Source organism: Tarenaya hassleriana, unplaced genomic scaffold (assembly GCF_000463585.1).
Source record: "Tarenaya hassleriana unplaced genomic scaffold, ASM46358v1 Cleome81, whole genome shotgun sequence".
Lineage (NCBI taxonomy): Eukaryota > Viridiplantae > Streptophyta > Magnoliopsida > Brassicales > Cleomaceae > Tarenaya > Tarenaya hassleriana.
This window is the reverse complement of record NW_010970575.1, coordinates 251,581-270,328: the sequence shown is the minus strand read 5'-3', so window position 1 is coordinate 270,328 and position 18,748 is coordinate 251,581. Positions and strand designations below refer to the sequence as shown.

General features: G+C 41.6%; 2 protein-coding genes and 1 long non-coding RNA gene across 3 annotated transcripts in view; 1 reads left to right on the top strand and 2 right to left on the bottom strand.

Annotated features, from left to right (window-relative positions):
* Positions 1-1,505: 1,505 nt before the first annotated feature.
* Positions 1,506-2,340, bottom strand: LOC104803169. The gene has a single exon (XM_010527052.1). The coding sequence runs from the start codon at positions 2,235-2,237 to the stop codon at positions 1,725-1,727; it is 513 nt and encodes a 170-aa protein (XP_010525354.1). The 5' UTR covers positions 2,238-2,340; the 3' UTR covers positions 1,506-1,724.
* A 3,710-nt stretch (positions 2,341-6,050) lies between these two features.
* On the bottom strand, positions 6,051-6,371 carry LOC104803183. Its single transcript, XM_019201273.1, has one exon. It carries the CDS (start codon positions 6,369-6,371, stop codon positions 6,051-6,053), a length of 321 nt encoding a protein of 106 aa, XP_019056818.1.
* A 2,359-nt stretch (positions 6,372-8,730) lies between these two features.
* LOC104803168 overlaps positions 8,731-18,748 on the top strand; it is a 14,148-nt gene continuing 4,130 nt past the window's right edge. Inside the window, exon 1 of the long non-coding RNA XR_770144.2 lies at positions 8,731-9,223. This is a non-coding gene — a long non-coding RNA (uncharacterized LOC104803168). The remainder of the gene's footprint in view (positions 9,224-18,748) is intronic.

The window sequence follows — 18,748 nt, the reverse complement described above, 5'->3', positions numbered from 1 at the left end:
GTTATCATCACCCTTCAAGTTCAATTGCTTTCTCGTCTTGGCAAATCGACTGATAAAACAGATGCAACTTCATCTATAGCGTGACCACGTATTTTCATAGTCCGATTTTCACAAGGGGTCCACGACATCTCTCCGGTTAAGGAGATGACAAGTCTCGTATTAACTATCTACTATCTCCATATAATTCATGAATGTATTTGAACAACACCGTTATAATCATTCGATTAAAGACGATGTTTAGCGAAGTCAAGACACATCACTTCTCATATCAGATACTCTAGACATCTCAGGTCTGAGGATCTAATAATGAATCGCTACATGAGATTCAAGTCATGACTGGGTCCATGACAATCTCATGCGGATCATCCGGTCGCTCGTTCCCAACGAGTACCCATGATTGTGATTCAGAATCACACATCATGTTGGTCTTAATTTATCATTGTTCCCACAATGACAACTGATCAAGGAGTTTAGAATCATCCTGCAATGACTCAAGGATACCGAAATGTAACAAACATGCCAGTCGTATAACGGAAAAATAGTGCATTCATAAATCAATTGAATCAATACAATATCAAATGTCATATCACGAATCATCCTAGAGCATTATAACCAATCCTGCTGACATTCATTCGACAGACTTTTTATCCACTACGCCTCACCTCTATACGAATCATGATTACCGTTTATGCAAAACTTAAACTAAAACTAAAACTAAAACAACAAGGTCTAATATACACTACATTCCATGTGTCTGTTTATGCAAACCTATAAAATCATGGAAAATTTTCGATATATTTACATGTTCTAGTGAAGTATGCACAACAGAAGTACTAGCTTCACCACTGTCCCGATGTCTTCTTTTTTCGTTTTTCTATTCCCATGATAATGCTTTGCATCGAGAATCTTGAGATGATAACATATTTCGGCGAGAAATAACGGGTCTCCACTTTTCGAGTAGATTTGAGATTTTTCGTCATTCTTAACCTCAATCTTTGATATGCCCTTTTAGTTAGCTTTTTTCGTTTTTTCCTTCACCGCATCTCGTACGATCACTTATGTCGACGACAAATGAATCGTCGCCACTGTTGCTTCTTCTTTTTTCCGCCGTTTATTTTTTTTTAAATTGTTTTTTCAATCATGCCTACTCGAAGGGGGTACTTCGATTCGGAAATTTAGTACTGACTCGATCCGCCCCGAAACTGAACCGGACCGAACCGAACCAAATAATGTTTGGTTCTAATTTGGTATACTTTTTATGGAACCAAATGAACCGTTTCCGAACCGAACCGTATGATAATCTTTTAATCGTGTTAGCTTATGGATATTTTAGTCTTTTAACCGTTTTATTTTATTTTTTCATTGAATAGGCATGCCTTGAAGTCTAAATCTCATTTAGACCGAATTTTTTATATTTCTCCCCTATGGTACGAGAACATCTTCGAGACCTGCCTTAATTATCAAGACATTATCAACTGTCTGGCAAGACAACGAAACAGATGATATGAATTTAAGACAAGATCCTGTCAGAGTTTTTACATGTAGAGTGTTGTATATACAACAAACAGAAACACGACCCAAAAAGACTGGATCAAAAGTAAATAAATTTTGAGAAGCAAATCTTTGCAGAACCATGAGAATTGGACCTTATTTCTTTTCTTATAGAATGCAACACTAGTTCATAATGAAAAATCATTGTTTCATTTCATGTATAGTCTAATCAACTACTTCTTGGTCTGGCCCTGACCAGTAGGGCCGCCACTGGTGCCGCCCGTGCTTACCGTTGTAACCTTGAACCGCTCATTTGCCATCGGATCAATGGCTCTCGGGGCCACATGTAATGACCCGAGGCTTTGACTCCTCTTGATTCGGGGCATGGCTTCTCCTACCTTCTTGAAGAAATCCACAAACTCGTCTTTTACTCCTGGAAATATCTTCTTCAGAACCTGAATCTCCCTCACGTAAAGCTCTCTGAAATACTCCAACAGCATCAACACCCTCACATCGATCCTCTTCTTTTCTTCTTCTTCTTTATGTTCGTATACTCTGTGATAATTATCGCCCATGTCGCTGTATTGCCTCTTCATACTCCCACTTTGGAGCCTCTTCCTTTCTGGGTCTTCGAACAATCCGAAGAACAGAGCGTGTCTGAAGTTTTGTTCTCCACTGGATCCATTTATTTGATCTTCATAACTCATAGAGGCTATGTTGTTCATATGTTTCTTCTCCATATCCATATTATTCACCTTAAGAACGGTTCAAGGAACCGACAGATCTTGATGCAGAGTAGACTTGTTGTTTTTTGGCTTGTCTTGTAAACGAGATTCACAGAAAATGTTTTTGGTCTGATTATAGATTATTTGGGTTTGGCTTTATTTTAGACAGGAACATATGTGAACGCACGTTTCGTGTATTTTCTATGAAAAAGTTGACTTTAGGATTTTGAAGCAAAACCCAGAAATTAATTAATGCCAATCTTTTGCTTGTTCTGACAAGTTGACTTTATCAGGGAAGATCGCGTTGATTTTTTTATCCAATAGAAATATAACACGTGTTCTCGATTTGGTTTTATCCAATAGAAACATAACACGTATACTGATTTGTTTCCTGGTGGCCTTTTTGTTAGTTCTCGCACACAAACCGTCACCGTAACATCCACGGAATGAAATGAAACTGTTGCGTCGCTTTCTTGAAGAACTTCGTCACCTCGGAATGAAATGAAACTGTTTTTGTTTTTAATTTAGTTTTTAGTTTTACAATCTGCAACAATGTAAAGAATATATATATTCTTTAATTGTATTAACGTAACTTATTTATTGTTCTCCACTCATTTTATTCCTCCCAAATTATTAATTTTGATTACCCTATGTAGTTACCATTTACAGTAAAAATAATTTCCCTTCCTGTAATTCTTCTACGTCGTTACCATTCATGATTAAAATATTATTCAAGCCCCCATAACCAATTCCATTCCTCTCGTTCCTCTCAATGTTTAATTCCCCTTGCCGTTACCATTTTGGAACTTTAATTCAAAGTTTTCGAATGATACCAGATTACAAATTTGATATGGTTACATTCAGATTCACTTTTCAAATTAAAAAAAAAACTAGTTTTTAGAAAACTCTAAAAGTTTTTTTAAAAAAAATTTTGGGGAATCAATTTTTTAAAGATGTTCTTTAAAAATATTTCTAAAAAAATCAAAGATTCTTGTAGCAAAAATCAAGTCTATTCTCTCGGACCTTAATTTACGAAATCAGTCGGCTTTCGTATATGAAAGGCTTATGGTTGAGAATAGTTTGTCAGCTGCGGAGATTGTGTATAGTTACGGTTCTCCTCGCTCCCCACGAGCTGCAACCATCAAAATAGACATTTTTAAAGCCGACTCTATTCGATGGGATTTCATCTTGGCTGCTTTACGCTTAGTTCATATCATAGGAGAGTGCATCTCTACGACTTCCTTTTCTATCAGTATTAATGGTGGCTTAGCTGGTTATTTTAGAGGGACTTGCAGACTTAGACAGAGGGACCCGTTATCCCCATATTTATTCGTCATTGGTATGAATGTGTTATCGTACATGCTAAACATTGCAGCGGAGCAAGGTAGATTTGGCTATCATTATGGATGTGATGACCTCAAGATTACATACTTGGCTTTTGCGGATGACTTGCTTATTTTTGTGTGATGGTTCTCAAGATCAATTGCCGCCATTCTAGACATACTAAAGGGATTTAAGGAGATCTCCATCGGGACTATATATTAACCTGTCCAAGAGCGGTCTTTTCACTTCAGGTATCCCTAACGTCGATGCAGAGACCCTTGCCGCCGGGGTCAACCTGCCTTTGGACTCTCTACCGGTAAGATACCTTGGACTTCCACTCAAGCCCATAAAAGATGATTGTTGCTGATTTTCGCCAACTAATAAACAAGGTCAAAGCTAAAATGGTACACTGGACATCTAGGCATTTATCGTTTGTTGGACGTCTACAACTGCTATCTGCCGTTATTTCAGGGATCATCAACTTCTGGTTGAATGCTTTCGTTCTTCCAAAGGGATGCATCAAAGAACTAAACTCTCTATGTTCAGCTTTCTTGTGGAAAGGGGACCCCGAGAAGCACTCCGGAGCTAAAGTAGTGGCATGGAGCAATGTCACCAAACCGAAGAAAGAAGGAGGTTTGGGACTAAAAGACGATCTCATGGAACAAGACAGTAGGCTGAAGCTGTTTTGGCTCATGCTAACTAGATCTGGGTCTTTGTGGGTAGCGTGGATACACAGAAACTACATCGGCAGCCAGTGTATATGGGCCATAAAGCCACTAGCCCGTCACTCTTGGTCATTTAAAAGGCTGCTAAAGCTTAGATATCTTGCTGCGAAATTTTCACGCTATAAACTTGGCAATGGCGAGAAGATAATTTTTTTGGTTGGATTGTCGGACACCGCTTGGGAGGTTGATTGATACTTTGGGAGCTAATGGTCCATCCAAATTTGGTATCCCTAAATTCACTAGGATGGCAGAGGTCTTTGGGAGATGAGGCTTCCAAATCCTCGCTCGGAAAACCAAACGGACCAAATCTCTTACTTACTTGACATTGTTCCGGCAATGGCCATAGAAGACAAGCATGAGTAGGTAGTTAATGGCACGATGACAAATTATTTTCGGTCTAGGGGCATTTGGAACCAAGTGCGAGATAATAATCCAAAAGTACCTTGGGTTTCAGCGGTGTGGTCGAAGCGACACATTCCAAAACATGCTTTTACAACATGGTTGTTTGTGCTAAACAAAAACCCGATGAAGGATCGACTAGAATCTTGGAGAATTTAGGTAAATCCTCGTTGTATCCCCTGTGATGATGTGTCAGAAACCAGAGACCATTTATTCTTTGAGTGTAGTTTTACTAGCTCTCTTTGGCGACGAATATGTAGACGACTCAAGCTAGAAAATAGTCCGGACAATTGGGTTGATATTTTGGCTTGGCTGAATGCATCGTGGGAGTCTTTGAATTATAGACATATAGCTTTTCTTGTGTGGCAGACATTGATATACATTATATGAAGAGAGCTTAATGCTCGAATCCATGATGGGCTTTTCTCAGACCACGACTCTATATTACATACCTACGACAAAACTCTTCGACTCATGGCAGCAACTTTCTGACTACATAGGTCAGACTTCGCTTCAGAAATCCTACAAAGATGATTTGGATAATTGTTGTATTGGTTTTGGCTTACCACTATTACACTTTCATGGGACTTGTTAGAAAATTTTTATTAACAGCTAGATCGGAATGTTACCGACTCTTTTAGTTGTATTGGCTTTTCACCTATTTTGAATAGGTTTGGAAAAATTTTTGTACGGATTATGAAGGAATGAAAATACCACATTTTGTCCAAAAAAAATCAAAGACGTGTAGAAACTACAAAGGAATAAGGTCATTAATAAATTCACTAATAAAAAGGTCTAAGCTGATCTTTTTCACGACTTGTTCATATAAGACATGTTGCCAGCTAAGGATTATCTTTGCCATGTAGCGAATCAGAAAATATCGTATCTGGGTTTCATTCGTATCTTTGAATAAAATTCTTTTATTTGATCCATGCAGAAAATTCTGGCCCGCCATTGTTACCGCTGTGTTCTAGAAAAAAATATTATAAAAAAAATTAAATTACATAACAAATAGAATATATTATCGTTTGATTTTATTAATTTTATATGAAGATAACTAAGAATAATCTTATTAGTACGTACACAATTCCAAAACTCATAACGTGTATACGTCCCATGTTTGCAATCATAACCTTTATCCAATGGCAATATAAAAACACTTGGTAATTTTCCTTTAACTTATCCACCGCTTGCGTTTTATGTGAATTTACTAATGCCCATTGGTGAATATGCAATATACTGTTTTTACACCATGTAATATACACATTCAAACACATTATGTTATTATCACTATTACATATATACAATATTCACACTATTCAACATGTATTGTAAACGTTTCTTTTTACATTTACGTTACCATAAAGTTCCATTATATATAACATTACTATTTCTTGGTTTGACCGTCACCGTCGATTGCACCTCCGGAGTTGACCGTCGAAACCTTAAACCTCTCGTTCCCGGTCGGAATCTCGGACCCGAAATCAAAGCCTCTTGAAGCCAAACGAGGTGAGCCGACACTCAGACTCCTCTCGATCGTACGGAACTCCACCCGTTCACGAGATTGTTTCGCTTGAGAAACTGCTTCTCCGATCTTCTTGAAGAAATCGAGGAACTCGTCCTTAACTCCGGGGAAAATCTTCTTCAGGAGCTGAATTTCTCTCACGTAGAGCTCTCTGAAATACTCCAACAACATCAGTACCCTCATATCGATCCAATGCTCTTCCTCGGAGTTTCCTCTGTATATTATGTTGACGGGTATGAAGCAAACACAAGGACAAGCAAGGACTCAAGCGAAGAAGAATCAGACACGAATACAAGCTCATGACCAACTCAGCAATGACACAAATGGAAATCTCCAAGTTACCGTTTGTCATATTACATATTTCCTTTTGTAAGAGATCTACTTCCTTTTTCTTTCATATCAAACCTGTATATACATCACGAAAGCTGTACATGGATGGCATGGGAATCAAGTGAATATTTTACAGAAAATTCACCCCCAAAACAGAGCTCTCTTCCTTGCTTTCTTCTTGGATAAATCTCCAAAGTTCTTGAATTTCTATATGGTATCAGAGCGGAAAGATCTGTAACTCTGAGCAATCTTTCTGTTTTAACCAGATTTGTCTCTCGCCATCAATCCTCTAGTGTTCAACACCAGATCTGCAATGGAAACACAAGAAAAACTCATTCCGATCCTTCTCAATGGCGACAACTATTTTTATTGGACCAAGGCAGCGACGGCAGCCCTTCACAGCAAAGGTTTGTGGGATCATGTCATCACCACAAGAGTCGCAGCACCTCCTATTATCCCTGGGCGGGAGATCGGATGGATCGCAAATCAACAACCGGCTACTGTACCTTTGTAGGAGGCAACCTAGTCACATGGAAAAGTAAGAAGCAGACAGTGGTGGCAAGATCAAGTGCAGAAGCTGAATATCGAGCAATGGCAAATACTACAAGCGAGATAGTATGGCTTCGGCAATTGCTTAGCGACGTTGGAATCAAATCAGAGACACCAACTACATTGCATTGTGACAATCAAGCGGCTCTCCACATAGCTTCGAACTCAGTATTCCATGAAAGAACGAAGCATATAGAAGTGGACTGCCACTTCATTCGGGAGAAAATCATACAAGGCTTAATCACAACCAAGTATACTCAAAGCCGAGACCAACTCGCAGACATTTTGACCAAGGCCACAAGTTCATTCACTCTCAACAAGTGTCTCTCCAAGATTGGACTCATCAACTATTCCCGTCCAATCTTGAGGGGGAATGTTGACGGGTATGAAGCAAACACAAGGACAAGCAAGGACTCAAGCGAAGAAGAATCAGACACGAATACAAGCTCATGACCAACTCAGCAATGACACAAATGGAAATCTCCAAGTTACCGTTTGTCATGTTACATATTTCCTTTTGTAAGAGATCTACTTCCTTTTTTTTTCATATCAAACCTGTATATACATCACGAAAGCTGTACATGGATGGCATGGGAATCAAGTGAATATTTTACAGAAAATTCTTCCCCAAAACAGAGCTCTCTTCCTTGCTTTCTTCTTGGATAAATCTCCAAAGTTCTTGAATTTCTATATATTATGTGATAATTTTCGCCCATGTCGCTGTATTGTCTCTGCATCCTCCCACTCCGTCGCCTTCCCGTGTTCGGATCTTCGAACAGACCGAAGAAGAGGTTGTTTCTAAAGTTGTCGTCTTCCCCGGTGGTTACATCTTCTTGATGTCTGTAACTCAGAGAGTTAACGTCGAGATGTTTCTTGTCAGTAGCCATATTCTTCACCTGCAAAGTGACGTCAGAAAAACGCTATAGAAATGGAAAAAGACTTCAACCAAACGTATATTCGTCCGTTTTTTTTTTTGGCTGTTTGTCTTATGGGATCGACAGAGAAAATGTTTTGTATGATTTATCCTATGTGTTTGGCTTTATTATATGTATATATAGATGTATGGATACCATAACATATACGGAGAAATGTATTCATGCGTTTCTTTTGGGAAGGACACGAAATCCCAGCGTGACTTGCTTGTCAAGAAACAAGAACCAAACTCAGAACCTTCAAGCAAAAACCAATAACTAATTAATGTCGGACCTTTTACTTGTTCCGACTAGATTGCGGTGACGTGGCTAAAGCCTTTGAGTTTTTCAGCCAATGATATTTTGACACGTGCCAGTGATCCTCTTGACGGCGCACACAATCTATCACCGTAACATCCACGGAAAGGGAATGTTTTTTTTTCATCCATTTCTTGGTGGAATTGGTCACTTCGTAGGGAAATATTATTAGATTGTTATATAAATTGATAATTCAAAGGCGTGCAGAAAAGAGTAAGATAACTATTATAAATTCATCAAAATTAATAGTTTCTTTAGAAGAAAAAAAAAACAGAAAACAAAGGTGGTGGAGGATGGAGAAAGTGTCGCTGATTATTAGGGGTGGCCATTTCGGTTAATAACCGAATAACCGAACCGAACCGAACCGACTAACAGCGGTTCGGTTCGGTTCGGTTATTTGCTTAATAACCGTTCGGTTGAGAAAATCCAATAACCGTTCGGATTCGGTTCGGTTCGGTTATTAACCGAATAACCGTGGTTATCCGATCGGTTATCAGCTTTTTTTTAATTGTTTTATCTTTTATCTAGGGTTAGGTTAATTATTTTACTGTCACTTTTACTTTTTCACTTTTCAACATCTCTCTCTCCTCCAGACTTGCGAATCGCAAGTTGCGATTGTCTTCCTTCGACTGCGGTGAGACGCCGTCACCATCGCCGTCTTCCCTCCGCCGTCAAAGGTCTGAGTCGCCGTCTCCTATCTTCTCTTTGTCTCCTTTCGTCTCTTTGCTGTCTCTCGTCTTTTCGTCTCCTCTCTTGCGATTTCGGATCTGAGATTATTGCCGCCGGTGATTGTTGAACGTCAAGCCTCTCCCCGTTGCCTCCTCCCTTCTCTGTATTTTATCTTCTGTCGCGTCCTTGTCCAGATCGTCGCCGTCTTCCCTCCATCGTTGGTGGTGGATCTCTATCATGGCGTCTCCGTCTCCACAGGTTCGTTGCCCCGCAGCCGCAGTCTTTGTATCAAATTTGTTTATTAGTTTGGCTCTCTCAGGCTCTGCCATGGCTCCGTCCGTCTCTCTCAGTCTCTATCGAGATTCTGTTTTTAGTGTATTTCGGTGTCTTTCGGTGTGTTTCGACTTTCGACTTTCATTTGTGTTATCGATTCTGTCGAATCTGTTATTGATTAATTAGTATCATTTGGTATGATATGTTTTGTAGTGAAGTTTGTTTGTGAAGATTTTCAGATTTGAGAGAGGAATTTGGGTGAAACACAAATGAAATAGATAAGTTCTGAAAGAAAGTTCTGTATTTTTCTCTTTAGGTTTCAGCAAGTTTACAAACTGATATATAGGAATATTTACATACATGATATATGGAAACTCTAAACAATAGATGTTGGCAACATATACAGAGAATGAAACTAGCTAATATTCTTCTTGATTTTTGTCAGAGTCATATCCCTCAGATTGAGCTTGAGTGTTTGTCTGAGATACGCTTTAGACCTTATGTTTCAGACCATGACTTTGCTTGCTTTTGATGTTCGAGATTGTAGTTGCGACTAATCATTTTGGAATACTAATATTTTATAGTTTAGGATTTGGATTTAATCATTTTGGATGATTAATATCATGATGAAATTTGAAGATCTTGTAGACTTTGTAATTTTTTGAGGATTAATCATTTTGTAAACTTGTTTGGATGAATTATTTTGAAGTTTTTTGGAGGATTATTATTCATTTTTTAAAATCTATCATAACCGAACCGAACCGTTAAAACCGAACCGAACCGAACCGATGTACATTTAACCGTTTGGTTATAATTTTATTGTGTCAAAACCGAACCGAACCGAACCGAAACCGAACCAAACCGAACCGATTAAATCTCCATAACCGTTTGGATATGATTTTTTTGTAACCGAAATAACCGAACCACGCCGTCACCATCGCCGTCTTCCCTCCGCCGTCAAAGGTCTGAGTCGCCGTCTCCTATCTTCTCTTTGTCTCCTTTCGTCTCTTTGCTGTCTCTCGTCTTTTCGTCTCCTCTCTTGCGATTTCGGATCTGAGATTATTGCCGCCGGTGATTGTTGAACGTCAAGCCTCTCCCCGTTGCCTCCTCCCTTCTCTGTATTTTATCTTCTGTCGCGTCCTTGTCCAGATCGTCGCCGTCTTCCCTCCATCGTTGGTGGTGGATCTCTATCATGGCGTCTCCGTCTCCACAGGTTCGTTGCCTCGCAGCCGCAGTCTTTGTATCAAATTTGTTTATTAGTTTGGCTCTCTCAGGCTCTGCCATGGCTCCGTCCGTCTCTCTCAGTCTCTATCGAGATTCTGTTTTTAGTGTATTTCGGTGTCTTTCGGTGTGTTTCGACTTTCGACTTTCATTTGTGTTATCGATTCTGTCGAATCTGTTATTGATTAATTAGTATCATTTGGTATGATATGTTTTGTAGTGAAGTTTGTTTGTGAAGATTTTCAGATTTGAGAGAGGAATTTGGGTGAAACACAAATGAAATAGATAAGTTCTGAAAGAAAGTTCTGTATTTTTCTCTTTAGGTTTCAGCAAGTTTACAAACTGATATATAGGAATATTTACATACATGATATATGGAAACTCTAAACAATAGATGTTGGCAACATATACAGAGAATGAAACTAGCTAATATTCTTCTTGATTTTTGTCAGAGTCATATCCCTCAGATTGAGCTTGAGTGTTTGTCTGAGATACGCTTTAGACCTTATGTTTCAGACCATGACTTTGCTTGCTTTTGATGTTCGAGATTGTAGTTGCGACTAATCATTTTGGAATACTAATATTTTATAGTTTAGGATTTGGATTTAATCATTTTGGATGATTAATATCATGATGAAATTTGAAGATCTTGTAGACTTTGTAATTTTTTGAGGATTAATCATTTTGTAAACTTGTTTGGATGAATTATTTTGAAGTTTTTTGGAGGATTATTATTCATTTTTTAAAATCTATCATAACCGAACCGAACCGTTAAAACCGAACCGAACCGAACCGATGTACATTTAACCGTTTGGTTATAATTTTATTGTGTCAAAACCGAACCGAACCGAACCGAAACCGAACCAAACCGAACCGATTAAATCTCCATAACCGTTTGGATATGATTTTTTTGTAACCGAAATAACCGAACCCGAAATAACCGAACCGAAAACCGAACCGTAACCCGAAATGGCCACCCCTACTGATTATGGTTGGGCCTAAAGCCTCGTTTAACCACTAATCTTATTTAAAATAAAAAAGAAAAAATTTATTATTATTATTATAAGGTCAACGATGGTCCAAACCTCGTTTTTTCCGATTTTCGGTCGAATATCGGAAACTGTATATTTTTTTTATAATTTGGAAGTTCACCGAACCTTTGGTCCGACTACATCTCTAAGACCGGAAAAGTTCAGATGAATGTCTCTCCTCACGCTTGGATTTAACCCAAAGTGAGATTATGTTTTGCATGTTTGGCCGAAATTGTAAGTTGAAGTATATGAGCATGAAAATATCGAATTACCTTATGCCAATGTTCTCATCAGCATACTCACTAAAGTTGGGTCATTGTGGGTAGCGTGGCTGCGTTATTTCTTCCTAAAAAAGAGAGGGATGTGGGACACATCTCCATCAACCGGAATGTCTTTGAACATGTTGGAAACTGCTGCAAATGAAGGAGAAGGCAATAGGATTCACCAAAATACAACTGGGCAATGGCAAGCAAGGTTCTGGCTTGACAATTGGACTAGCCTTGGCCCTTTAATAGAATATATCAGACATCAAGGCCCTAGGCTCCTGCCACTGCCGAAATTGAGCACTGTTAACGCTGCTGCAACCGAGAATCGTTGGACTCTGTCGGGGGCTCGCTCGGAGAAAATCCAACAGCTACATATAGTCCTTGCCTCCCTGTCACCCCCTTCCGAGGCTCGGTGTCTGGATTTAGTCCTATGGAAGCACTGGGATGACATCTTCAAGACTTGTTTTTCCTCTGCTAAATCATGGTCCCAGATACGTACGTGATCAATCCAACGCCGTGGGCGAAACTGGTCTGGTTTCAGCTTTCTACTACGAGAATGACCATTACCTAATGGCAAGCTCTTCTACGACGCTTTCCTACTACGGACAACCTATCACGCTGGCGTATCCGAGTTGATCCCAAATGCCCCCTATTCTGATTGAAAAAGAGTCACATGATCATCTATTCTTCGTCTGTCCCTGCAGCGCAGGAATTTGGGAACATTATGTAATCGCCTGCTGGCCGTCACCGACATCAACGCTATCGGATTGCCTAGACTGGTTTGGAGTGCAGTCTCACGATGGGAGCAGGAACCGTCGCCTCCTATTAAGCTTATCTTGCAGGTAACTGTTCATCTCATTTGGCGAGAGCGGAACAATAGGATCTCCCGGCAAATCTCCTAGCATATATCTCATGTATACATATTAGGAATATATGTACAGAATAAAGTAAGGGAGCATGTACACCCTTTACATTTTTTCTTCTTCATCTGTTAGCGGAGATTACGATCATATCTTGTATATATTGTTTACCATATACATCTTAGATACTCTCCAGATTTTCCTAGGTTTAGTTGGCTTCGTTGTTTGTATTTAGCTAGGTTTTCGCATAATGGAACACGCACGTTTTTCCCGAACCTCGACTTGTTATGGTATCAGAGCCCGAATTTTTTTAACTCACCATGACCTCCGAACACGACGGTTTCTCCGCCGCGACACCTCCTGTTTCGACCGACCCAGCGATGTCTTCTACAACTAAGACATCGTTTTCTGGCATACCTCGGAGAACGATTTCTCCTTTTGATTTGAGTCCAAGCGACAACCCGGGTTGGTTCTTTCACAACCATTGTTGCGGGGACCCAACTACGAAGAATGGGCTATCAACATTCGGCATGCCTTGAAGTCCAGAAAAAAGTTTGGATTCGTTGATGGTAAGATTTCTCAACCGACTTTCGATTCTCCCGACTATGAAGATTGGGAAACAAATAATTCCCTCATTGTCTCGTGGATTAAGAACACACTCGAACCGAGTTTACGTTCGGATGTCGTTCATCGGGAATTTGCAAAGGACTTGTGGGATTATCTCAAACGACGTTTTGGGATGACAAGTGCTCCTCGACTTCTGCGACTTCGTATGGATCTCGCAAATTGTCGACAGCAAGGCTCGTCGGTCGAATCGTATTTTGGCCGCCTAACCAAATTATGGGACGACTTGACAGTCTTGTGTTCGATCAAGATGTGCAAGTGTGGCGCGTGTACTTGCAACCTTGCGGCCGAACTCGAACAACAACGGCAAGAGGACAGGCTATATGGTTTTCTTCTCGGCCTCGATGAAGCTCGTTTCGGCATTGTTCGTTCGAATTTGCTGTCTCGTGTACCTCTTCCAACTGTCGAGGAGGCTTATCTTGTTGTGACTCAGGATGAGGCCTCGCGTGAGGCACATTCTCTATCTCAATCGAGCGATGTGTCTGGTGTTTCGGCATTTTCAGTTCAACTGGCTGCAAAGTCTCAATCTCTCTCTACGACCAAGGACAAGGACAAGGCGGTGACCTGTACGAACTGTGGTCGTTCAGGACATGTTGCTGAATCTTGCTTCCAGATTTTGGGATATCCGGAGTGGTGGGGAGATCGACCACGAAATCGCACCGGTCGCGGTCGAGGTTCTGCATCTGGTTCCAGAGGCCATGGTCGGGGTTCTGCCAATGCTGCTCAGATTGCGGCGTCCACTGCTCCAGGGGTTCCGACGCCCGTTAGCGCTCCGGTGAGTGGCCTAAGTGAAGAACAGTGGAAGACTCTGGTTTCTTTACTCAACGCTGGAAAAATTGGTGCTAGCGAGACATCTTCGGGTACGTTTTCCTCTGCTCCTTGGATTCTTGATACAGGGGCATCTCACCACATGACGGGATGCTTCGATTTGTTGTGTAATCCCTCGACAATGGATCCGTTTCACATTGTTTTGCCGGATGGTCGGCAATCGACGGCATCTCAGTCTGGGACCGTGTTTCTTTCCTTTGCCGTCCATTTGTCAGATGTTTTCTTTGTGGATGGTTTGCGGGTTAATCTTCTATCTGTCTCACAACTTCTCGCCGATCGTGATTGTATCATACAATTCACTGATAAGTTGTGCTATATTCAGGACCGCATTACGAAGACGGTGATTGGAGCGGGTGAGTTACGTGACGGGCTTTACTATTTTCGAAGTGTGGAGGTTGCCGCAGCTGTTCATTCAGTTGGTATGGCCTCGGTTGACATCTGGCATCGGAGATTGGGGCATCCGTCATCTCGTGTATTAGACCGGCTTTCTGATTTAGTTGTTTCTGGTTCTGGACCTTCATCTACGGGTTGTGATATTTGTTTTCGAGCTAAGCAGACTCGTCATTCTTTTTCGTTGAGTTCGAATAAAACGACGGATTTGTTTCAGCTTATTCATTGTGATTTGTGGGGTCCTTATCGTACACCATCGTTGTGTGGTGCCAAGTATTTTTTGACGATTGTCGATGATTATTCTCGCGGTGTGTGGTTATTTCTTTTGACAGACAAAAGTCACGTCTCTCGCACTCTGCTTGAATTTCTTGCTATGGTGGATCGCCAATTTTCTCGTAAAGTTCAAACGGTCCGCTCAGACAATGGTACAGAGTTCATGTGCCTTCGTGATGATTTTCGTGCTCGTGGAATCTTACACGAAACATCGTGTGTTGCTACTCCACAGCAAAATGGAAGAGTTGAACGCAAACATCGTCATATTTTGAATGTTGCGCGTGCCTTGATGTTCCAGGCAAATTTTCCGATCGAGTTTTGGGGTGATTGTGTTTTGACAGCCGGGTTTCTCATTAATCGGACTCCATCTTCCGTTTTATCGGGACGTACTCCTTTTGAGGTCCTCTACGGTCGCCGTCCCGATTATTCGATCTTGCGTTCAGTCGGGTGTTTGAGCTACGTACACAACAAAGCCCATGGTGGGGACAAATTCGCTCCACGTGGTCTTCGTTGTGTTTTCGTTGGTTATCCTTCCGGCAAGAAAGGATGGCGTTTGTACGATCTCGACAATCGTCGTTTTGTGATCTCCCGTGATGTACACTTTTGTGAAGATCAATACCCCCTCTTGGATGCCACAGTTGTTTCCCCTGTGCCGGATGTCGGGCTCGTTCCCGGTACGTCTCCCTTTCCGTCCGACGATGATGATCTCCTATCGGCTTCCTTTCGACCCGTTGACCCAGTATCGTCGCCTGTTTCCGCCCCTTTAGATGCGATGCTATCTAGTGGTGCTGATGCCGACGCGTCTGTTGAGGCGTCCAACGACAGGGGGGGCTTGTCACTTGATTCATCGGCCGATGCTTCTAGGTCTCTGCCAGCCGCCGAACTTGGGAAAGGCAAACGGCTCAAGTTTCCGTCTACTCGACTTCGGGACCATGTCACTAATACAGTCCGTGTCTTGAGCAGTGAGTCCTCCCCTCAGCCCATGGTCGTCACACCGGGCAGCCCGTATCCCATCTCACAGGTGGTGGGTTGTACTAATTTTTCGGCATCACATCGTGCATTCCTGACATCCATTTCAGCTGATACAGAACCTCGTTCGTATAAGGATGCTATTTGCGATCCTCGATGGCTGGAGGCAATGCAATCTGAGATCGACGCCTTGGAGAAGAATAAGACATGGTCTGTTACGTCTCTTCCTCCAGGGAAGAAAGCCATTGGTTGTCAATGGATCTTCAAAATCAAATATCGTTCCGATGGTTCGGTTGAACGGTACAAGGCTCGGCTAGTCGTCCTCGGTAATCGACAAGTGGATAAGTTGGACTACGGTGAAACGTTCGCCCCGGTGGCTAAGATGGTCACCGTACGTATTTTTCTAGCGGTGGCAGCGACTCGTGGATGGGAAATTCATCAAATGGACGTTCATAACGCTTTCTTACACGGTGATCTCCGGGAAGAAGTCTACATGCGATTTCCTCCGGGTTTCGACAAACATGACCCTAATACGGTATGTCGACTTCGTAAATCCTTGTACGGTCTTCGCCAAGCTCCACGTTGTTGGTTCGACAAGCTCCGCTCTTCTCTTGAACGGTATGGCTTTCTTCAATCGCAGTCGGATCATTCTCTCTTCACTTTTCGTAATGGGAATGTCCAACTGTGTGTTCTTGTGTATGTGGACGATTTGATTATCTCCGGAAACTCTACCGTGGCTTTACATGCTTTCAAAAAGTATTTGAGCTCGTGCTTTCGTATGAAGGACCTTGGTCATTTGAAGTATTTTCTTGGCTTAGAGGTGGCTCGCAACAAGACTGGCATTCATGTTTGTCAACGGAAGTATGCTCTAGACATCCTTTCCGAGGCTGGATTGCTTGGCTGCAAACCGACATTTTTTCCTCTAGAGCAGAATCACCGGCTCTCATTGTCTCAAAGCCCCTTGTTGGACGACCCCGGTCGTTATCGCCGTCTTGTTGGCCGTCTTATCTACCTCACCGTCACTCGACCCGAACTCTCCTACAGCGTACACATTCTGTCCCAATTCATGCAACAACCGCGCATCGATCATTGGAACGCAGCTCTTCACGTGGTTCGCTTCTTAAAACATGATCCGGGTCAAGGCATTGTTTTTCGAGCATACTCCGATCTGCAGTTACGAGCATGGTGCGATGCCGATTATGCAGCTTGTCCCATTACACGAAAGTCACTCAGCGGGTGGTTTATTTAGTTAGGTCTTTCGCCGATCTCATGGAAGACCAAGAAGCAAACAATCCCGGCGCTGTCTTCTGCTGAGTCCGAGTATCGAGCGATGCGGCTCACGACTTGTGAACTTGTTTGGATCAAGAGTCTTCTCTCGTGTCTCGGCGTGGATCACTCAGCTCCAATGCGAATCTTTTGTGACAGTCAAGCGGCATTGCACATTGCGTCTAATGATGTGTATCACGAACGAACCAAACACATCGAAGTCGATTGTCACTATCTCCGGCATCATTTGGATCACGGCAACATTGCTACGCAACATGTTTCTACTCACGAACAGTTGGGAGTCTTCTCTCGTGTCTCGGCGTGGATCACTCAGCTCCAATGCGAATCTTTTGTGACAGTCAAGCGGCATTGCACATTGCGTCTAATGATGTGTATCACGAACGAACCAAACACATCGAAGTCGATTGTCACTATCTCCGGCATCATTTGGATCACGGCAACATTGCTACGCAACATGTTTCTACTCACGAACAGTTGGTGTTGGTATTTTTAGAGTAAATGAATGGGGTTTAATATTAATTTCTCAAGAGATTCATAGTTATATGTATTACGGATATGGTGGAGGAGTTAAATATTTGTAAATGATATAATATGGATCGGTGAAACACATATGTGTTTGGCAGTAAAGTTGTTCGGTTTGTGAGTGAGGTATACCTCAACTCGGGTGAAGTAGAACTCAGTCTTCATGACGAAAACGAAATTTTCTTTACAGAAATGTAACTCGGTCCGTGTTAGATTTAACTCGAACCGTGTTGATTGTCTGAGAAAAAATTCGTGTTGCACAGAAATTTGACACGGCCCGTGTCAGGTAGAACTCGATCTGAGTCAAAAGTCTGTGAGAAGTACTTCATGTTGTGTCAAGTGTAACTCGGAACATGACAGTTATATACGAACTGATGCGATTCTTCGCGTAATAACTGCAGATTTTGCAACTTTTGGTGATGTTCTTTGGTGTTTATATACTAAAGACGTCAGAATAAGTTGGGTACGAGATTAATTCCAATTTTGAGAGATTTTGAGAGCACTTTCGGAAGTTTCTTGCAAAAACTATCCCGAGAGCTTTCGTTCATCTTCTTCTTCACGTTTCCTTGTCTGTGCGTTCTTGAACGAGCAATTCTAGAACGTATTTCTCTTCATTGTATCTCAGAATCGTATTCCGGTAGTCCTTGCTCGTAACGGACGGAATAACGGTTTTAGGAAAGTGTCTACACGCCTTGAAGAGATATCCGGTCCCTCGGTTCGATTTCATTCTCGTTTTTCCGTTGTTTTTTATCCAGATTTCTAACAATCTAAAACCGTTATCCACTCGAGGATGACATCTTCTGTGAGGGATTTGGCTATAAACTTTCACAAACTCGACAAGTTCGAGGGCGTGGGTTTTAGGCGGTGACAGAAGAAGATGCACTTCTTGTTGACGATGCTGAATGTCGTCTATGTCATCAGCACACCCAGACCGGAAGAGATCGAAGAGGAAACTTTAGCGCATACACGTATACGAAACAAATGGGACAACGACAACTATGTATGCTGCGGTCACATTCTGAACGGTATGTCCGACGAACTCTTTGATGTATATCAACACATAGACACGGCGAAAGCCCTGTGGGAATCGTTGGAGGCTAAATACGTATCGGACGATGCCTCCAGCAAGAGATTTCTTGTAAGTAGTTTTAACTCTTACAAGATGGTTGACTCGAGATCGGTTATGGAGCAATTCCATGAACTACAGAGGATCTTAAGTCAATTTACACAACACAAACT